Raw genomic sequence first — 22,944 nt, forward strand, 5'->3', positions numbered from 1 at the left:
CATTCCCGCAAAAGAATGTGATTTTTTATTTTTATTTTTTTCTTTTGAATACATTTGATGTAGGATGGGATATTGATGTCAACTTGTAGAGCAGAAAAATTCTTTAACTGCTGCGTTGTATGTTAACAGGAAATATATATTTATTATTATATTTAAAATTTCATAAATTTATACATTTACATGAGACCAATCAAAAGTCATTTTTGTGAAATTTTACTAAAAGAGAATAAAAATTTATAATATTTATTTTATGTCATTAATATAATTTTGTATACACTTTTAAAATCATGTTGCAGTGGGTGGGCTCCCTTTGAAACCAACAAAATTAACTTTACAAAAGAAAACAAAAATAACATAATTGCAGAAATCTCCTCCTTAACTTATGCAAAACTCACTTACTTACACTCACGCAATATACTTCAATAATCATCTATTATTACGTAATTATAAATTCATAATTACTTGATTGAACAGTGATTTTTTTAAAAAGTGGTTACCGATTACCATACATACATCTCCAAGATGCACTTTTTGTAATTCTTTTTTCTTTTTTGTTATATCTTTTATGTTTTTTCATTATGTCATGTTCTAAATGGCCCCATTGGGAAACCCTGATTTTGATATATGCAATAAATCAGGAACGCCAGTTGAATTTTGAAATTAAATTTTTGTATGATTGCGGGATGACGTACCTGACACATGTAAAACGAGATTTTTAATTGGGCCGGGTCCAAATTCTTCATAAAGATCCGCATTTCTCGTTCCTTGGGCCTAGGCCCATCCCGTCTCATATACGTATTATAGCTGGACTGCAACTGTAACATTACGGACCCACCTATCCAAGACCCACTTTTCACTACATCCGATCCTTTTGGAAAAAGGAAAATAAAAGAAAAATATATATATATATATATTTTTTTAATTTTTCTGTACTTTCAATTATTTGTTAATTTTTCTCTTTGTAGTACATCCATTTTGCTTAATTTACTTTTAAAATTGGAGTATTTTGTTCCCTTTATCTTCTATTTTTTTCAACCATAATTAAAAAAAAAACACTACATTTATTAAATTTTATGAATTATAATTATATATTTGATTAAATAATTTTCACTGTCCATACAATTTGTATTAAAATCTTGTAAAAAATAACCAAATGGTGAAGTACAAAATGAAAATAAACATTTGGGGAGTACAAGAATTGAAATAGATAAAAGATGAAAATACATACGATGAAAAGCAATAAAAATGCATCCATCAAAATCCAACACCCACCACCTTATCGACCCAGCTCAAAATTTCCTTGCTCAAAGTCAATCCCTCGAGGCAATGAGTGTGGTTAGAAAAGGCACGTCATATATAATAAAAAGTTTATGCACATAAATGCCCAAGTTTCTTTCGGATCCCAATTCCAATATGATCTCCATGTCTCATTAGCTCTTACCTGTTCCTGAAAGAATGCAACCCAAATTGAATTAATGTGCAAAAGCCATAACTAATAGAACTGATGCAAATGTTAAGAATGAATAAATCACCCTTCAACCCAAAAGTTTAAGTTGATAGGTTGGGTAAATTTAATTCATATATTGGATATATAATAACATGGAATAAGGATCACTAAGATGTCATGTCGATTGAGCACTTCTCCTTTCGCTTCTTTAAATATGGATTCATATTATTCATGATCTTCAATAGCGTGCAAGATACCTAAAAAAAAAGGTGTTATCACGCTTACTCTTAAACAAAAATAGAAGGCAAGTAAACGCATCGGAAACCAAGATAGAACAAAAAGTGAAATTGCATAGGAAATATAAAAAGAAAAAAACGTATGAGACTTGAGAGAGAGGGGATGGCACACCACATTTGGGCATCACAAAGAAACGGCCGACGAGTGAGCGGCAGGCATTTGGTTGAAGCATTTGACACTGAAATATAATTAACTTTGGATTTAAGGAGAAGGATAAAGAGGCGAAAGTATCAAAACATGGTCCAAAATGATGATGTTATATATTTAGAGGAACATGTATTTTTGGGTCATTCCAAAATCTTTAATCGGAAACGAATCAAGTTGGCAATGTATAAAACGCAAGCCAATAGGCAAATGATACAAAAGAGAGTCTAAACGTTTCAAAATTTTACTGTTTTGGAGAAAATGCAAATTTTTCTTTTAATTTTTTTTTTCTTGACAAAAAAGAGTGAAACCAAAGGTAAGGTGGGGGGACAACAGTGGCTGCAAAATGTGAGGTTGCCACAACGGCAACTCTCACTTTCCAGAACCCATTTGCAGTCTCTCAGTCTGCCGAGCCACTTCCTTCAACGTTTTTGTCTCCTTCTCCCTCTTCCCTCCCATTCACTCAAATAATCTATTCATTTTTACCATCACTAAGATTTACCAACTAATTCGGTCTCTACTGTTTCATTGATTGCAATTCAAGTGAGGAGATTATGTGTAAAATTTAGTATTTCAATGGCCGCAACTAAATTACCAAATTGGGTTGGGACTCATTACAACACACTGAAAAGAGGGGTTGATTTTCAAATTTCATTACGGACGCCGCCCGGCCAATCGGACAAATTTCTTTTAACCATGATTCGGAATCTGGGACGTGCTGCTGCCGGGTCAACTGCGGCCAAGGAAAATTAATCCGTCCCATTTTCACAAATATTAAGTTAATTCTCGGTTGATCTTCATCTCTGGATTTAATCATCATTGATCTCCTTACTCCTTCCTAACAACGATTTAATTTGATTTGATTTGAATTAACCGTCGAATCCGGTCTGGCTCCAAACTGCATCCCGGACCCGTCTCATGTCCCGCCCCTTCAGCGTCCGCCCGACTCCGACGAAAACGGAAGTGGCGTCCCGCTTTCGGCTTCTCGCCAGGTACTCGTGCGGCGGAACGATCTCCGAGTCCCGGTCGTCCAGCGAGTCGTCCAACTCGTGGAGCGAGTCCACCGAGTCAACTCGGAGAATCTTGCTCCAATCCGGCACGTTCACTGGCGCTGACGTAGCCATCTGGCGCCCTCGTGGAGACGCCACGCTGTCCTGCCCGCGAAACTGGTGCACGATTCTCGCCGACGTCATTCTCCCCGGATCTTCGAAAGCCAACGACAGCCCGCCTACGTGTTGTGTATCCCGAGGAGCCCTCCTCACCGGGATGCCTCCCTTAGCCCCGCCATCGTCCCCGGCCGACGAATTCTCCTCGCCGGAATCTCCCCGGTTCGTCTCCTCGCTATCCGCCATCGGCCACACATCTTCTTCCCCCAGTTCCGACGAGTCGGTCCCGGTTGAGTCTTGGCTACGACTGTAGCCATAGCTGCCGAGAAAACGCTCGCTTCGACTCGTCGTCAATTTCCGACCTTTAGCCATAGAAATAATTTCCCCGGGAAGGGAAAATTAAACAGTGACTATATTCGCCCTCTTACACTACCACTCCATAAGATATAAAATTAAAGGTTAACAACAAAATAAAAAAATAAAAGCACATGGGCGTGGCTCGGAGGGTGGATGTGTATATATAACAAACTCCATTTGTTGCATTTCATGTGAATTTGGGTTCATTTTGTCCGCATTTCTGTCAAATCGAAGCTTCAAATCAGGTGCATGGTAAGAAATAAGGATAGAAGACGACAAGACAGCCACGAAAACTATAATTAATTGATAAATAACAAATATTATTATACAAGCCCAGCAAAATAATTGCAACTCATAATTAACTCCTCAATTAAATAGGTTTGTCCTAAGTGTCACGCTCTGCCAACCGGCGCGTGCTGTCATTCTCTGTGCGTTTATTGTCGAAAAGTGGCAAGAGGAATCTTCCATATTTGGGAATTTGGTCTTGATTAGTTTTATATTACTCATTAATTTTCTTGATTTTGTGGGTGTCGATCCTCTACGGAGAAGTCATGAACCTTGAAGCAATTCGATCACCACCGTCTGATTTGCGTACTTTTTAATCGAAGACCAGGTTGGCAAAGCCTGAGACTTTACTTCATCAAATCACAATCAGTTCAGTCGCAGGATTAAATTTATAATAAAAAATTATAAATGACATTTACGGGGGCCGTTGCGAAAAAAAAACCACCTAGTTTGACTAAACCAAAATACTGACAAATTAGGGGCCCACGTTCCACGTGTAAATAAGGACAAGCGTCTCAACTGACTGCTGCTGCTCGTCCTCTCAGCGAAGCCCGCGTGTATGGCTTGTGTGGGGCCGCATCATCCAATAATACCCTGAGCACCACGTGTCGAGAAGTGAGTGGATGTATTAACATAGGGCGCGATAATGACATTGATAAGACATTAATTTTGGTGGTTTAAGATGTAAACCAACTGAAAAGAGTGATTTAAAAGATAATTAAGAAAAAAGGGTGGGGTTCGTGGTGACGCGCACATTGGACGGCTCAGAGAAGGACGATGGGACCCACCCGAAATGTGGGTACTATGACATTGAAGTACACAGAAATCCGTATTTACCCTTCACTTTCTACCATTTTACCATACCTCATCAAAACTAAATTTGGAAACCCCAAGAAAACAAATCAATAAGTAATACAAAATTAAATTAGTGTAATGTTGTCATAATACATATTTTTATTATTGTAATACTGGAGTAGTGAAACTTAGTATTACGATGAGTCGGGCGATAGAGAAATGCCAATATCTATAATACAATCCAAGCTGTGGGTTCTGATTGGACAGACTGAGTTAGGACACTTGGGCGTGGGTCCCAGAGGCAAGTGTTTATAGGGGCCCACACAACATAAAATAAACTTGTTTATTTATTTATTCATATATTTTGCAACCGGGAAGGATCCTATGTGGAGTGTCCAAATTTTGATTCAACGGACAACTCTCCCCGTCTCAGGGAGATATGCTGTAAGCTTAATCATATATCAATTTTTGTGGGGGGCATTCCAATTAATAAATGTTATTTTTTTCTCTTTTTAATTTTTCATTCTTTTTTTTTTTTTCAAATGGGTGATATTCTACCCAAATTTGGTCGAAAAAGAATTACAGGACGTAAAAGAGTGGCTTTGAGTAGAAACCAAAGCAGCCAAGAAATGAAAGGCTACATATTATGCCAAAAATAGGATTAGAACCCATAGTATAGCCATAAGCCAGGCCATGCCATGCCCATTTAATTGAATTTTCAAACACCCTTTTCAATGGTATTGGAAATTGAATACTTGAAAATAATGGGGAAATTGGATCCACTTGATTACAGCTCGATCGTGCAATGATTGCAGTGGGGTGGAATCACAGGGGATTATTTTATTGTAAGGAGGGGGGATTTGGTGTACCCAATTAACATGGGGCCTCTTATTCTTTTTCGATCAACTATGGTAAAGTTTCAGACAGTTTGTGTTGGAGGCTTTGTCGTTTCATTTAGGTTCGGGACTATAGGGCTGTAGAGCTAGATCTTAATTCAAATTATTGTATATATATATTTTAAATATGTATATTATATGGTTTTGATTTGGGTTTATAGTAAAAGGAATGGTAGCTTTCAAGGATGGGTCCTACCCTGGATAAGTTTTTTAATTGATGAAATAGGCACTTCTCTCTTTTGGCTTTATCTAGTTTCGAGTTATAATTCAATTCTCAATAACTTCGTGAAGATTCTCACCCAATTTTTCTTCTTAGTAAAAGGGTTCCTTCTAATCTAACTCGAAAACTTGGAAGGACATGTTGGCCAAATTCATCATAGAGCTTATTATTGGCATTTATAACTTATATAATGTAATTTCATCCTTGAATATTTACCGACACCTAAAAATATGCTAACTATGATTTTCATGTGTCATTGAAAGTTAATTTTCTTATTGTGTGCCTAAGTACTTATATTTATACAAATACTCTCTTATCAAATGTATATTTCGAGATGTTCAATGAGGATATCTATTATCTACTTTTAAGATATCTATTACTCGTGCACATGAGAATTTAGCGAATAATATGTCAGAAATTTGTTAAAGTTTTCTTTGAATTTAAAATAATTTATGCATGCTTACTAATATTTTTCAATTGGGTTGCATCTTCAATTCTCTAGACTTTTGACACATATCATTATTACAAGAGAAAAAAATACAAAATTCACACAAATTGTCACAAATTTGTCTTTTTCCTATATATATTTAAAGTCTCGAAATAATGCACCCCAAGCTTTCCCTGCAAATGGTATAAAAATAACAAAATATATGTTTGGGATGCTATATGAAAACAAATGTTTTTTTTATGAGTAACTCTACTTTAATAAACACGCTCTTAGAAGAATTATTAATGATTCAGCCGAAAATTTGGTCCCCCTACGTCATCCGAACCCACCTAAAAGGTTTACATGTGCAGGTCCGTGTCGGTGAGGACCAGTTCGGGAAGTGACGAACTGGTCACCAGTGGGCAGAACTCGTCCTCCACGCTCGAGCCTTTAATTGAATGGCTGCATCATTCTCCTCCTAGCACACTATTCGCCTACAAGTTAGGAAGTAGACCAATGGTCATTGAAAATATACTACTATAGATACGAGAGGTACGTGAAATCTCACATTATATACCTAAAAACTTTGCTAGAATTCCGTATTGACAAAATTTTCGGAGTGCTAACTCACATCTTGTAAGATTCTATCTAGAGTGTTCTTGAAGACCTTATTGTGATTATCGAAAGCTTTCAATAAGAACAATTAATACAGAGTAAATTTAATATTCTTTTAAGTAATTTTAAAACATCAATCTTGTTTGTTAATAGTAAAAAGAATTAAAAAATCGATTTAAAATACTTATTAAAAAGTACTTCATAGTTAATTATTCATAGTTGTGATTGATAAAAAAAATACTTTAAAGTAGGTAAGAAAAGAAAAACATATTTGTGATTTGGTGAATCAGTTAAAAGTACTTTCTTTTTTTAATAAAATGTAACCATATACATAAATAAAAATTATTTTTGTTAAAAATATATATATTTTAAAAGTATATGTCAAACTGGTTCCATTATCTTTTAATAAAACAGTATCTCCTTTTTTTAATTAAACTGAAAAAGTTCAATTGGATTTTTTCCTCCTTACGAGTATTTTTAATGAGGAATATTTTCTTTAATACGCCCATCGATCTTAAAACTCAAAAATATTCATGACACGTAACACTAGATTTAATAAAATTATTAATTTACTTAGAAATCTCAATATTTTTGTAAAATGAGAGAATATTCTGGCTAATAATTGAGCATGAAAAACATAAAAGTAAGTAATTGAGAATCTTTCCCCTTGGGAAATTGAAAGGGCGTCCAATCGTTCATCCTCATCAGCAACCTTTGACTTTGACTACCCATATTTACACATTTCTTTCGGTGCATCGTATAATAATGATTATTACATGATTAAATTACATGTAAATTCCAATCCTAAGTGAAATTATAACCATCATTATTTACTCTTGTTATATAATTTCTACCATGGTCTTACGTAAAGTGAGAGAAATCTAACAGTATAGAATGAATTTATCAAATATGAAAGGAAAGACATTAAATCAATAGTACTTTATCGTGATGAAATGTCTATCAAATTGATTTCATTGGAAACATAGAATAATTTATAAAAGATATGTGATCATTTTAAGATCTAGATCACAACAAACTTATAAGTAAAACACATTATTTTTTGTGCTGAAGATGGGTATGGTGTCATTTCAATACAATCACAAAGATTTTGATGTGAACTTCTAATTAGGTTCACCAATTTTTTAGCCATTTCATGCCTATGCCTTAGGAATTGACCGATTGATTAAGTTGGCATCTTCTCATATTGACCCACAAACGTCACTTTAAGCCCCCACATAGTTGCACAAAAACGATACCGGATAACGTTTTCAATTTTATTAAGAAATTTAAGCATTTGACAAATATTTACGTTATTTGTTTCTCATTTTTTTAGAAATATTCTCAAAATTATATAGAGATTTGGAAACAATAAAGAAACTGTTTTCGTTTTCAATTTGTTCTCAAACATAAACAAAAGTATTGTTTTATCATGAATCGATGGGTGTTGAAGGTCATACAATTTTATTTTATTTTATTAGAAACGAGGAAACAAAAATAAGAAAGGATAATGTTACCAAACAAACTTGTGTAGATTCCAATTCCATTGTTATGGTTATAATTAAATTTGTTCAATTAAGGTATGAATCCAACTACCTTTAAGATTGTGATAAATAGATTGATTTGATGTAGAAATGAAAGTTAATATTTCAAAATTAAGAAAAGTTCCATTTTTAATTTAATTCAAGTCAAATGTTTAAGTAAATTTTTGAAAAGCAAAAGGGCTAACTTTGGAATAAACACTTATCAAACAATCCAACTTAACTACAGAATTGAACTATGTGATTTATTTGTGTTGTCAAACATTTTGGAACAACTTTATCCAACAAAATTTTGAATTTATGATGTTTTCAAATTATTTGATTTATTAGAAGTTTGAATAGTAAAGCAATACTTGTTTACAATATTGAGCGAAACATCGAGCAATAACAATAGTTATTTGTCAAGTAAAATAGGGAAAAAGATTCGAATCATCGATGGTTCTTAAATTATTATTTCGAAATTATAAAGATCTGAGTAGCATTTTTGGCACATTTTGAAATCATGTGTACATAAGGATCCTTGTTTTATGAAAGTACAAACTACTTAAAATGTGTGCCAACTTGGTACCTTTTAGTCCACCAAGTTCAAATGTTGGGTAATTTTCAGCCCTCACTTTATTTTATTTTATTTTATTTCATAAACATATAAAATAAGGTGTGGGCATACTTTTGAGGAAATAAAGGGACTTGCTTTAAATGGATTTTCGAGAGGTCATTTTCATTCGACATATTAATCATTGTGTTTCTTAAGCCATTTTAATTAATTTAGTGACACTTTGATTGAAATCACATCGTTTGGTTGAGTTTTTATTTGGTAGGCCTTAGTGCTTCTCCCACTTTGGACGACTACTATTATCAAAATCATTATACCTTTAAGAATATGTTTTAATTCTATCTTACTTTATTTAATCTCTATAATTTTAGTTTCGGTTCGTTTTGGTCATTATAACTTTTGTATTTAAACTTTTGTTCATTTTAATCTTGATATTTTCGAAACATTATTTTGATTATTGTATCTTCTAAAGGTGACCGTTTCAATCACGACATTACACTCGATAACATTTTTAAAATGAAGTAATAACTTTATACTAAAACTTAAAAAGTTTTATTGTGTATAAAATTTATATTGAAATTTTTCAAACAAAAATTAAAATGGTCAAAATTATAGAAATCAAACTCTTCAAAGTATAGAACTAAAATCGACTAAATTTAAAAGAATAAGAACAAAATAAATCATAACTAAAAATTCTGGGACTAAAACACTATTTAAACCTCTTTTTATTTAGTTCTAATTTAATGTCACTAAGAATGTTTAGTGCACTAAGTCAAATCAATGCCTTATCGACAATGGGAAGGAGCACTTTGTTTTTCTTTTTAATCTTTTAACTTTTTTTTTTCCTACGAAAATAAAAGAGAGAATATGAAACAAAAAAGGGGAAAAAAAGGAAGTCGAATGATATATTTAACTGTAATTCGTTTACAAAGTAAACGAATGAAAATATATATATAATTATTTTTGTGCAATTGGTTGGTAGAAATTGTGATAATTTGCAGCCTTTTCTTATAGTCAAGACAGATTTGCATAATTATCTTAAAAAAGAAGACATATTTGGATAGAAAGTCAATTTATTTTACTATATTTTTCAAAATGTCGCTTTTTTTTAATAATTACATTTATTTTTTACAATTTACTTAAAGTGAGTCTATGACTCATCACTTAATAGTCAATCAACACCATAATTCACGATTAATAATAAAGAAAACTAATAATTTAAAATAGTTAAAATACAGATGAAGATAATACAATGGTTATATGTCAAAATTTAACAAAGGTAAGATTGATGATCTCCATTATCAACGATTGTTGCTTAATCTAAATATATATCATTCCCAACTTCTCTAATTAGACTTCAACTTGAATGATCGTGTCTACTAAGTCTCTTAACTATAAACAATCTCAATTAGTAAAAAAATGTCTTGACCAATTAATACTATTACTTCAATGTTAACACGACAATAGAGTAATTTGCCAACATGTGGCATAAGAAAGAAGGGTAACGGGACAAAGCATATCAATATTCATGGGTTCCATCTCAAAACCAATTGACAATGAGAGGAATAACTCATGTCTATTATAAACCATTATTAGGTCCCTTCTTTTATCAACGTGGGATCCTTAACAAAGCAAAATTAGTTTTAGATGAGATGTATTTTGTCCCATCTGCTCCATCGAAGTTTTCAACTTCCTTTTGTTTCATCCAATTAAAGTGGTAAGTTCATGAATGTAGTTGAAACTAATATGTATAAAATGTCTATTTTTATAGTTTTTCATTGTAAAGTTGTTGACGGGCTTAAAAGGAAAAATGAACAGAAAAGCCCATTACTGTTTTGTTTCTTTTGAGGGGGAAATCCATACAGCAACAAGAGAGAAGGTAATTAAAATCGAAAATGTAGGCGTTGCTTTAGAAGATTAAGCTTCTTTTAGATTCCTAATGACTCCTAAAAACCCATAATTAATTAATGTGACGTGATTAAACTTGTTGCTTTCAAAAGTACATTTTGATGAGTCAATTTTCTCGACAGCCACAATTCCAACGTCACCATTTTATCAGTAATTCCAAAGTTTTTGTGTTGTCGTCTGTAGTTTCCTAGAAGAAAATGACCTGACCAACTAATACCAAGGCCACGGCCCTTTACACACGCAGCTGCAAGAAGATGGGTGAAAAAAAGGTTGTTCTTTTCCTCGAAATGATTCTATTCCAGCAACAAATTTTGAATTAGTGGCAACAATTTAAAGTAATCGTCACTATTTCTTCACATGTTTTTGGTTCATTAATACTGCACCGAGGGATTTTTATTCCTTTGGAATTCGATTTGGTTCGATAAACTAAAGATTAAATGGGTGTAAAAAAAGATACCATACCACCGATTCTCTCTTCATTTGAGTTCTGAAAGAGTTCTAAATCTGTGCCTTTTTGAAAACAACATGTCATTGTCAATTCAGTTTGTGTCTAAGAATATGGCGTAGTTGAGATTTTTGGGTTTGAATCCTGGCGTCCAAAGGAGGCTGCTTGTTCTTGAAGCAATTTTTCTGAATCCCTCGTGGCCATTCGATACACCCCTGAGTTTCTCTTCTGATATGTGGGTTCTCCGAGTTCCTCTGACTCACTGATCCACTCGAAAACCTTCCACTAGTTCCATCTATTACCTTCTTTTTCCAAGTTTCATCACATGGGTTCTCAGCATTTTCTGTTTTTCTCTCAGAAACATACTTGTTTGCATCTGGGTTATCGATCTCTTGACATTTCCCCTCCAATTTGGTTGCTTCCTTCAAATCCTCGAGCAGAGACAGCACAAGGCTCTGTTTTTTCGGCTGGCAAAAGAATCCCTCAATTTCTTCCATGTTGAGTGATTTTGCAGCTTCATGGATCAATTCGGCTCTCTTCATCTCCATCACGCCCAATTTCTCGCTCCTCGACGTCAGAAAATTTTCAAGGTCGGTGATGAGTTTGTTCATTTGGATATACTTGTCTTCCAGAGCCAATTTCGCATCTATCAATTTCATTTGGATTCTTTCTTCTCGCCAAACCTCCGCCATTTGCAGCATATTCCTCTCTTCTTCCAATTCTTCACACAGTTTCATGGACTCCATTTTCAAAGCTTCCACTCTTACCTTGTCTTCCACAATTTGGTTCGCCATCTCTGCGCAGACCTCCTCCATCAGCTCTCTGTTTTTCCTTTCTTTCTCGTATTCTTGCTTGTATTTTTTAGCGTAGGATTTGGCTTCGGCCAGGTCTTTTGCCAAATTGGCGTTTAGAATTTCAGTTCTGTGACGGGTTTTTCTCTCTTGGTTTAATTCGTCGGCCACGGCGCCGAGTTTCAGATGCCTTCGGCTCCTCCATAAGGCTCTGTTTTCTTCGAGTTTCCCTTTCAAGTGCTCGACTTTTTTCCTTGAATTTCGCAGCCGATATTCTAGCTTGCGGATGCGTGTTTGGGCCATCGCCAGCTCTGCCTTCAGATCAGATGCGGCGGAGGCGGCCGTCAACGGTTGCTCTCCGGCGCCGCTGCAAAATCCACCCAACGCCGCTTCTGCAACCTCTGGGGTTTCATAGTTCCTTTTTGTTGTTGCTGCCTACAATTTCAAACAACGGAAAGATTACAACTAAATAATGCCAATTAATTTGTCTAATCTAACAAAAAATAATTAATAATTACTGATCACATGCATGTTGGTTCATACAATTGCATATCCCTTTGATTTGATTTGATTTTCTATGGAATCTTTTGAGATCCATTGGCTTGATTCCTCGAGGAAGATCAAGAGCTGAATCAAACTCCAAGAATCCAGAATATAGATTGGATTGGATTGATTCTTCTGGTTATTTGCATGTTTTGTCACTGTGTCCAATCATTTTAAAATGCCTGTTTTCCTCATTTTGGTTGATAGTAATGAGGCATATGCAAATTTTAGTTCAAAAAAGTACATACTGATTAACTGTAATCTATTAATATCTCTACACAATGAAATGGATTTTGAATAATTTAATCAAGAAAATCAATAAAATGTAAAGTATTAAAGACCAATAATCTCTATAATAATTTAGATTGGCGTGGTTTTAGCAGCAAATCATGTGAAAAAAGATGGGAAAAAGAATAATAATGACAAAGATTGATTGAAATGGAAATGGGAAAGGTACCTTAGTCTCAGTCTGGATTCCTTTATTGGATGAATCAAAACAACGACGTCTCTGTAACCTCTGCTCTGCTTCTACTCCTCCTCCATTTCCCTGAAAATTTTCAAATTTTATTTACAAAATATGCGATTCGATTAAACTGATCTTCAATAATTTCTTTAAAATTTAGCCCCAATGACAAAACCAAAGTGAAATTTGCCCTACTGGGTTCTTAATTCTTGGAAGTTACCTGAGAGTCGCCGCCGCCGCCGCCGCCTGAAATTTCCGTGTAATGGAGCTGCCAAAGGCCGGCAGCGAGCTTTCTGGCCCGGAATTGAAGTCGGCCACGGCCGCGAGATCCATGCTTGTCCTCCAACTTCCACCGCAACAGAGGAGTCATTGGAGTTATGAAATTGGACCGCCGGCCTCCGGGACTGCGGCCAGATTTGACCGTCTGGCGACGAGGTGATGCCGGAGAGAATTTCGTCAGAGATGGATTCATTGCTCAAAGGAATTTTTGATGGCCATCAGAAAGTGGTCACACAAAGCTCCAATGCACAAAGTTTTTTTAGCGAATAGAAACAGACAGAGACAGAGAAACAAAAGAATTCGGGGGATGGAAATGCTGTCGACAGGACAATATCATTTCGAAAGTATTTATAAATTTTTTTATTTACAAATATTGAGTCGGCAAATTTTTTTTCCCCTTCTCTTAATTACTTTTAAGAAAATAGAGATTACTTCTATTATATTTTAAGTAAATGTACTTAATATGTTCATTTTGAATGAATTTGTCATCAATATTTGAGTTGTCAATAAAAATTTTAAAATGCATTGTAGAGAATCTCAAGTTGAATTTTTTTTTTTAATGATTCCTTTTTTCTTTTCAATTAATCGTACGTGGTCTCCACCATTTTTAATGTATTAAACAGTTTAATGATAAGGAACTAAAAAAAAATCGATGATAAGAAAAATAAAAGTTTTATTAATATATGGCTATAACAAATTTCAATTCCGTCCATAAATTTTGAAAGTTTTAGATTATACATTTTAACTTTTCAATCGTTGTTAATTCTATTTCTATAGTTACTAAATACAGTATTCTTTTCTTTTTCTTTTTTCCTTTTAAGAAAAAACATACAATATTCAATTATGTGAATACAAGTATATAACTCATCTCCTAGTAAATTTTAATTAATTGGTTTATATTATATTTAATAAATAAATGAATCTAAATTCAAGATAAATAAAGTATATTAAACTTAATAAATAAATGAGTGTTACAAATATTACAAACGACAATTCACGATGTAATTGTCAACCTGAATATAGCACAGCAAATTAAAGTAGTTATGTTTGATTAGAAGTACTATCCCCACATACTGTATTAAAAAAAAAAAAAGAACTCACAATATAATGAAAACAGAAATAAACATACATTTATTATATAAAATAAATTTAACCACGATTATTTTTCATTTTATTTTACCAATATGGTATAAGTTTTACTTTTATTACTGAGCTTTATACCATATTTGAATTTTAGGGATTTTTTTGTAAAACCTCAAATTTTATGGAAGGATAAATATATATATTTTAGTTCTTACTTTTAGGTATTTTTAAATCTAGACTTATTGATTAAAAGTTTCGTCCCTTTTATACTCTTAACAATTTTGAACTATACATATTCTATGGTGAATGTTAAAATTGGTTGATAATAAACTTATATGACATGATATTTAGTGAGTTGGTAGAAATTTAGTAGAATAATTAAACCCATTAAAAGAGGATTTATGCCAACATAAGCACGATGGTTAACGCATATACTCATTCCTCAAAGTCTTATGGTACAAATCTTCGCCCCATATTTTTTATAACATAAAAATGAAAATTGCTAAGTCTTTCTCAAAATTTTATATGAATTTGACATAAATTTTGACTTTTTATTAGGTTAACTTAGTTCATCATCTAAATTTCTTTCCACCTACTAAATATCATGTCACGTAAACTTAATTATCTTTATCCAATTTTTAAACTTAGTGACAAGAAATATAAAATTGAAAAATGTTATAGAGACTAAATAAAAAAATATATCAAAATATTATGACCATAATACATGTTTAACTATTTGAAAAAATGCATATATTTATATTATATTTATGAAAATGCTTTATTACTATCCATATGAAATAAACCAGTTCAGCAATAATTGATACCTCAGTTCAAATTTCATAATCTTGTACTTTGAAAAAAAAAAGACAAAAATAAAGCCAGCGTAGGGAAGGGAGCATCCCTAGAAATAGATAGAATAAGAAGCAAAAAAGTTTAAGAGTTCTCGGATCTAAATCGACATCAATGAAAATAAATCTTCTCAACCAACCTTGAACAAAGGCAAATACTGAGCTGTCTCTTTTACTCGAAGATTTCCTTTTTACTCCAAAATAAATTATATTGACCTGTCTCTTTTCTTCTTATAAAAACAAAAGAAAAGAAAAACCATTTGACAAAAAAAAAACATTTCATTTTCTAAGGAAAAAAAACTTTTTGTTGGGTGAACACTCGCGAGTTGGTCAAATCGTTATTAAGGCAAGTGAAAAAGTAAAATAACTTTAAAATTTTAGTTCATATTTGAAGGTGGATATTAAAATTTTTGAAAGATTTTCTTCACGTGAAATTAATCGAGTTATACATAAATTGTGTTAATTATTCTAGATTATTACGTCGCATACATATGAATGAGAATTCAAACTTATAATTTTTGAGAAGATTCGTAGGATCTGACTATAAACAAATTATGAGAATAGAAGAGTAAACCTCCACTCTCACGAGAATATTCACAATGTCTTAGCCGCTTAGTTTTCTTTTTTAACCCACAATAATTAGAAGTTGGTTATATAGCTATAGGTTATAAATATATGTATGAGTTTTTTTTTTGTTTTTTTTTTTTTTGAGGAAAAAATATATATATGAGTTATAGAATAAAAATCATTAAAATGAAATAATTAAGCTTAAACATTTCGCGATATCTGTTAATCTATTATTATTATTTTTTGAGTACATTATCTTTTAATTTAATTGGTGGATATCAAGCTGTTGCCGGGGGAAAAAAACGGTGGATAAGCACGTGCAGCTTAATACATATCTGGAATTTAATTTTTTGCCCCCCTCGTACACATGGTAACACCCAAGAAATATCGTGATAAATTAATGCACACCTTTCACATATATGATATAAAATATCTTAAGAAATTTTTTTTTAACCAAAATATTATTTTTTCCGCCCAGTTCATATTTTATAATGCAAGTAATTATTAGATCAATTGAAATTATTAAAATAAAAGTATGAAAATACCTTATTTTGTATAAAATTCAATAATGCATTTCAAATTATATGACTATTATTAATATTTTATTTCTACCATATGATAAAACAAACTTAAAATTACGGAGTTGAGCGTAACTCAACAGTAATTACACTGTCTTTATTAAGATGTCATGAGTTCGAATCTCATACTCCCACTTGCTTGCTAAAAAAAAAAAGAAAAAAAACCTAAAATCATGGTTTTTATTTTATTTTACAATGTAAAGTAAAATAAAAATATGGCTATTATATGCATTTTTTTAGTACATGTAGGGGTGAGAGATCGAACTCACAATATCTTGGTTGGAGATATATGTCAATTACCACTAAGCTGTGGCTGCTTTGACATGGCTATTATATGCATTGCTTTAACTTCACACTGACATTATAATTTTTTTTTCCAGATAACATTATAGTTTACTTTAACTTTATAACGGTTGAAAAATACATCGATAAATATCTATTAATATTTTTCAACATCGAGATAACCATAAGCAATTATTTAAAATTAGAATTACGTAAATAAATTAATTTTAATTTTCAAGAGAAATAAAAATTAGGACAACAACATTTTGGAGAAAAGGTAGAAACCACATCCTTTTTGGTTTAGAATTTATGTATTAACTAGTTCAGTTAGTCTCGGGGACAATTATGGGATGTTAATATCTAATCAAATTCAATCTACATTGATTTCAATTGAACAAATTAAAAAAATCCCAATGTGTGGAACATATTAATAACGAAGAAATAATTCAGTTGTATTTAATTTAAATGATTAAATAAAAAACATAGAGTTTTAAACTTTTCAAATATTGGGCTTCCCTATGAAAATTGATGGCAGCAATCGTTTCTTAGGGTTATTTTCCTATCTAGACTATGTAACATAAATATTAACCAAAATGTCACGCTTCTATAAATATTCACAATAATAGACTTTTAGATGACATCATCACAGAGAGATGTACTAATTTACCCTTTTCTTCTAAATGGACACGATGTGGATGTCAGAACTCAGAATATGAAACTCTAATAGAAAGATTCGGATGGAAAATGTAGGAGTGGTTCAAATAAAAAGGGTAAAAGAAGACCTTGCTGTTCTAAATTGTATTAGAAAAACAAAAAAACAAAAAAACAAAAAGATCTTTGTCGAAATTCAGTAATCGATAACCCAAAAATATTAAATATAATATTCTTAAATTCCAAAATTCTTTTTAGCCGACTGTTTTTTTATTTCTTATTTTTATTTTGGTGGAGATTTGTAATCGAGTATATAATGTTTTAATTAATTGAACTATTTTTATATTGGTATATACCATTTTGGTTTTTGCTGATTGCACAATTTTAATATGGTATCATTTACTTAAAATTGATTTTTTTTTAACTTTGAATTTAATTTTAACTCTTTATAGAATATAATATCGTAAGCGTAAATATATGAGTGAAAGTTTGAACCTATGATCATGATCTCTTAAAGAAAATAAGGATTTGTCAACGGTTGAATAATGTTGGGTTAGCAAATATTAGGAAGATATTTGAAGCTACCATTGTTTTTAATTATTTAATATATGTTATGTTTTATCCTAAAAATAATAATATTAGATTACAACAATGGAGAAAGATTTCAACCTGAAAAAAAACATCATATTTAGACAATTTTATTTGACCTTCACCCTCTAAGATGATAAGTATATAATATCAAAACCACCAGAATCCATGCCCATCACCTGCAGCGTCGGTGTGCACAAAATCATATGAGCATTCAATTTTAGCTAGACGAGGGATCATTTACCATTTTCTTCACACCAACCAAATGAAGATCATATAAACGCATCCAAAAGGTCACACGTTTAAATTCTAAATTTGATAACTTTTGTCAAGGATCCCACATTGAAAAGAAAAAATACGTTAGAATGGTTTATAATAGACACGAGTTACTGATCCTCTGATCGTCAGTTGGTTTTGAGATAGAACCCATCAATATTGAATTTGTATCCGATCCTACATTGAAAAGAAAATGGACATTACAATAACACAAAAATATCAACATCTTCCATAATATTTGCATTATAACATAGCTTTTTATCATATAAATTGAGAAAAATGACAAAAACAAGACCATAATCAAACATATTTGGAGGACAACAATCATCAATTGAGGAGGGGTCTCATAGTCGAGGTAAAATGAAAAGGTTTTCGTAATAGAAATGTACGGATGAAAAATTTATCTTCAAAACTTATAGGAATATTGCATTACATTCTTAATTACTATTTATTTCCCTAAAAAAACCATCAAACCTCCTTTTTAAAAGCAAAATTTATATTTTGAACCAAGCTCAAACAGTTTGAATTGTACTAAAAAGGTAACAATCCACACCGCGTGGAAATAATTACCATAAAATGCTCATTAATTCTCCAGTTATTATATACACATGTAAGACTCACAACTTTGTGCCTACCAATGGGCAAAAAAGCAGGAAAAAAGGGCAGATAACGTGTGGGTGAAATGAACAAATTTCCAACGCTTACCAATACCAAGAAAATACAATAAGATGATACATGAAATTAATTATAATAAGATATTCATTAATGTACGCATACAAAACCAACAAATTTTTCCTCGAGGAAAAAAAAAACCAACAACTTTTTGTGAACCAGTGGGCAGATAACGTGGGGGAAATTAATAAATTTCCATTTCCACACTTTATATATTAAAAGAAGAAGAAGATCTAAGACGAAGATGTGTAACATTAGACCTATTATGCAAAAAAGAAAGATGTCTGATGTTGGCCAATCTCTAGCCTCCACCTAATATATTCATCACCATACTTTTTTTGCTCTCATTAAAACAATTATTCATCAAAATTGTCAACCAAATTGACCTAACTAGCCTTCAATTACTGGATATCATTCATTCCCTTGAAATCGTGTTAAATTTGGTGTTTTTGCAGCTACGTGCAAGTGTTAGAAAAATTCACATTCTCTAATAATATGGTTTAGTCATAAGATTCCATTTGCATATTTCAGTTCACACTTGTCTGAAATCTATACATTTTCTTTAACTTCTTTTATAAAAAAAAAATTAATAAATAAATAATGATGATGATTCGTTTATATAGTAATATGATCAATTATTATGAGATAAATGAAAATTATATATTTTCAATAATCCATCCTCTCGAGTTATTTTGCGATGATAAAAAGTATAAAATTCAGCTCTAAGAAGCACATAGATTTTATGTAAAAAATAATTTATGAATAAAGGAGAAGAATTCACGCTAGGATGAAAAGATGATACAAAATTTACGATGGCTACCATAATAATACAATATATAGGCATAAAGAAAATTTTAACTCTTTTGTCCTTTGCAGTTCTAGTATCAAAATTCACATCATAAAATCATAACCAAAATATTGCATAATATAAAACTAAGGAATTTATTTCATCAAACAAAAATAAAGCATAGGTAAGTTAACAATTTCTTTTTCTTTTTTTTTCGTTTTTCGTTTTTATTTTATTTTTTGTATTTAGTATATAACTTTATATAGGCATAAAGAAAAGTTTAGCTATTTTGTCCCTACTGTGCAACTAGTACCACAAATCATAAAATTATAACCAAATATAATGCATAATATAAAGCTAAGGAAGTCATACCATCGAACACAATTTTTTTTTATTGAGTATATAACTTTTCATCAAGCAAAAAGACTCGATAACTTTTTAAGTGTCGCACAAAATCTTCAAGAAAGCTTTAAATTTTTGTAAAAGAGTTTATTTCGACAACTTTTCAAGTATCAGCACAAAATCTTTGGGAAAGCTTTAAATTCTTGTAGTACTTTAGGGTTAATTTTACATTTCTTTTTTTAAATTAAAACCAAATAAAATAGATATTATCAAAAGTATTATTAAATAAAATTCAACCATTATTTTACTTGACTAAATGATTCAGTACTTCCTCAAAAAAATTTTGAGATAAAATTATGTTATATATTTGGGAATTTCCAACTATTAATTTTTTTTTATAATAGCTTTCAGGGTAATGTAAATCTAACAACAACCAATTATATTGGGTGGGGGAAGTAAATTATTTAGGTTGGTTAGATGGTCAATTATATAAATGCAAATTAATTGTGGCCGTTGAGATCATCATGTATATGCAGGCCCCACAACTACAAAAGTCCCGTATCCGAGTTTGGTCAACTACCGGCCTCATCAATCGCCACGTGTACAAATCTAACTGTAATTTTATTTACAACATTGGGATCTTGTTTCTGTCTTTCCACCCCTGAAAATTTCTCCTTTTTCTCTCTCTTTCCAAATATCTGCGAAGGAAAAAAAAATACAAATTAAATCACGACAAAAACCATGGGTAACTGCTGCAGAGGCGGAGCGTCAACTGTGGTGGCGGCCGGCGAGGAGCGGAGGGATCCGCCGCCGGAGAAGCATTCCGACGAGAAAGGGGCCGGGGGTGGCTTGAGATCGGAGGTGAAGATAAGGATGACGAAGAAGGAGCTGGAGGAGTTGGTGGGATGGTTGAACATGGCGGATTCTAGTTTTGAACAGGTTATGGCTCGCCTCGTCAGCGTGATTACCGATCCGCGTGGCGATGGACGTGATGACGGTACTGCCCAGGTGGCGCGTCTACGTCAGCAACGTTCGTGTTCCTGGAGGCCTTCTCTGCACAGCATTCCAGAGATTAATTAACTCAGTATGTCCGTACATGATTTTCATTTTAATTCACTTTCCATTCGTCTTTCACTGGATGAAGTTAATTTAGTTCCGATCGTCCCTTTTCTTTTCCATTTTTTTTTTAAAATTGAGTTTGATGATTTTATGCATTATGTAAGTACAATTTGGAGGTGCGAGGAGTGGACATTATATTTAGATATATAAATTTTTGTTGATCATAGACATTATGGATTTAATTTGTTAATTAACCAATATTTTTTTTTTTTTTTTTGAGAACAATCATGTAAAATTAATACTATAAAAATCAAACACAAAATACATAAATTTAAGTTTTTTTTTTCTCTAATCTTTTTTTAGCACAACAAATGGGAGTGTGAGATCGAACTTATAATCTTTTGATTGATATATGTTAATTTTGAACTATATTAGCTTTGGCCTCTAAATCTCATCTATTTACGCAATTCAAAGATAAACTAAAGAAAGTTTAACTAATTCTAAGTTCTATCAAACATCCCAAATAAAATATAATCCTACAATTTAAAATATTGTAGTTTTTTTGTCGACTTGAATATATATCTTTAACTAATTAAGATATATATTTTTGACAAAAAAAAATATATTTATTTAAAATATCATTTTCTTTACCTTTTTACTTTAATAATTAGTGTTGGATCTCAATATTAAATTATAACTAAAAACAAACATAACATTACAGGATGTTGAAGCTTTTTATATAATTGCAACCGTATGACATGGTAGGATATTAGATACCTCTGCGCATAGCGGTATCAAATTTTAATTGCATTTTTTAATAATTAATATAAAAAATTGAATTGAAAGGTATTTAAAAAAAAAGATAGAGGTTAAAATGATTTTTTTTTTTTTTGAAGATGTAAGAATGCATGTATGGTATGTTTGGTTAATTATTGAATGATTATAAATCATAATTAAATTATATTATTTCACGCATTCTCTCTACTAAAAGAACAATCTTACCAACATGAACCTAGCTTATCGGTAATGGGTACATACTCCTTTATTTGAGGTCTGAAGATTTAAATCTCATTCTTCTAATTTATTATATTAAAAAAAGAAAAGGTGAATCTTTGATTTGGTATTCCTAATCTAAATTAATCCAAAAGCATTGAATTTTTTATTTTTATTTTCATTATAATTATTATTTTTTGAGAAAGCAAAAGCATTAAAGTTGTTAATTAGGTATATCATTGTGACCGGTATTTTACTTACTACTTTTAGAAGGAAAACGTCATATGGATTATGGCGGATGTGGGAACAAGTGGGTTAAAAACTTAAAATAATAATAAGTTGGTCACATGACACTCACCTGCTTTACAATTGCCATGAATTTTTAATTTTAGTTTATTTTTTTAATATATTTATTTTAATTTCTGTATTTTCAACTTTTTACCTATTTTAGTCAGGTATATTTTAAATATTTATTTTGATCGTTGTAATTTTAAAATGTAATCTTTCCGGTTCTTTTATGTTATTTTTTATCTCATTTTTCAATTACAATTCAAGACTGACAATAACACTTTATTCGATATATTTATTAAAATGTAGTCATAATTTTATACTAAATGATAGTTTGCAAAAGAAATCAAAATATCACCTTTTAAAAATACAAGGATCAAAACATAGAGATTAAAATGAACTAAAATTGATCAAAATAAATATTTAAAAAATAGAATCCAATGTGAACTAAAGCTGAAATATATAGATAAAAATAATGTTTTAACATTTCTTTTACTTGGTTTGACAGGTGAATACCACTTTTCTTTCAATGTGTTGCTTTGAATCTCACTTTGGTACTAAGACTATAACTTTTAAGTTTATTTTATTTTAGTCGGTAAACTTTTGAATATTAAAAAACTTTTATATTTTGATGCTTAAACGTTTAAAATAATCATTTTAGTCTCCAACCTTTTTAAAACAAACATGTTGGTCATGTTGGTCATTGCAATTAATTTCTTACTAATATATGTTTACTCATTAATTACCTCAAGCAACATATCTTCAATACATGTTCATGCAAATATGTTAATTTACATATTTGAAGTCAAATTATCCTTTTG

The 22,944-nt window shown here is 31.5% G+C and overlaps 2 protein-coding genes across 2 annotated transcripts; both read right to left on the reverse strand.

The window, feature by feature from the left end:
• Positions 1 to 2,432: 2,432 nt before the first annotated feature.
• LOC111012297 (protein S40-5) lies at positions 2,433 to 3,488 on the reverse strand. Its single transcript, XM_022286391.2, has one exon. It carries the CDS (start codon positions 3,364 to 3,366, stop codon positions 2,758 to 2,760), a length of 609 nt encoding a protein of 202 aa, XP_022142083.1. The 5' UTR covers positions 3,367 to 3,488; the 3' UTR covers positions 2,433 to 2,757.
• Positions 3,489 to 11,030: 7,542 nt separating this feature from the next.
• On the reverse strand, positions 11,031 to 13,432 carry LOC111012264 (uncharacterized). Its single transcript, XM_022286347.2, has 3 exons — positions 13,051 to 13,432; positions 12,825 to 12,914; positions 11,031 to 12,259 (listed from the first exon to the last, which is right to left on the reverse strand). The coding sequence occupies exons 1-3, from the start codon at positions 13,300 to 13,302 to the stop codon at positions 11,123 to 11,125; spliced, it is 1,479 nt and encodes a 492-aa protein (XP_022142039.1). The 5' UTR covers positions 13,303 to 13,432; the 3' UTR covers positions 11,031 to 11,122.
• Between the last annotated feature and the right edge of the window lie 9,512 nt (positions 13,433 to 22,944).

Source organism: Momordica charantia, assembly GCF_013281855.1.
Source record: "Momordica charantia cultivar OHB3-1 chromosome 1 unlocalized genomic scaffold, Mcharantia_2.0 BLBB01000001.1, whole genome shotgun sequence".
Taxonomy (NCBI): Eukaryota; Viridiplantae; Streptophyta; class Magnoliopsida; order Cucurbitales; family Cucurbitaceae; genus Momordica; species Momordica charantia.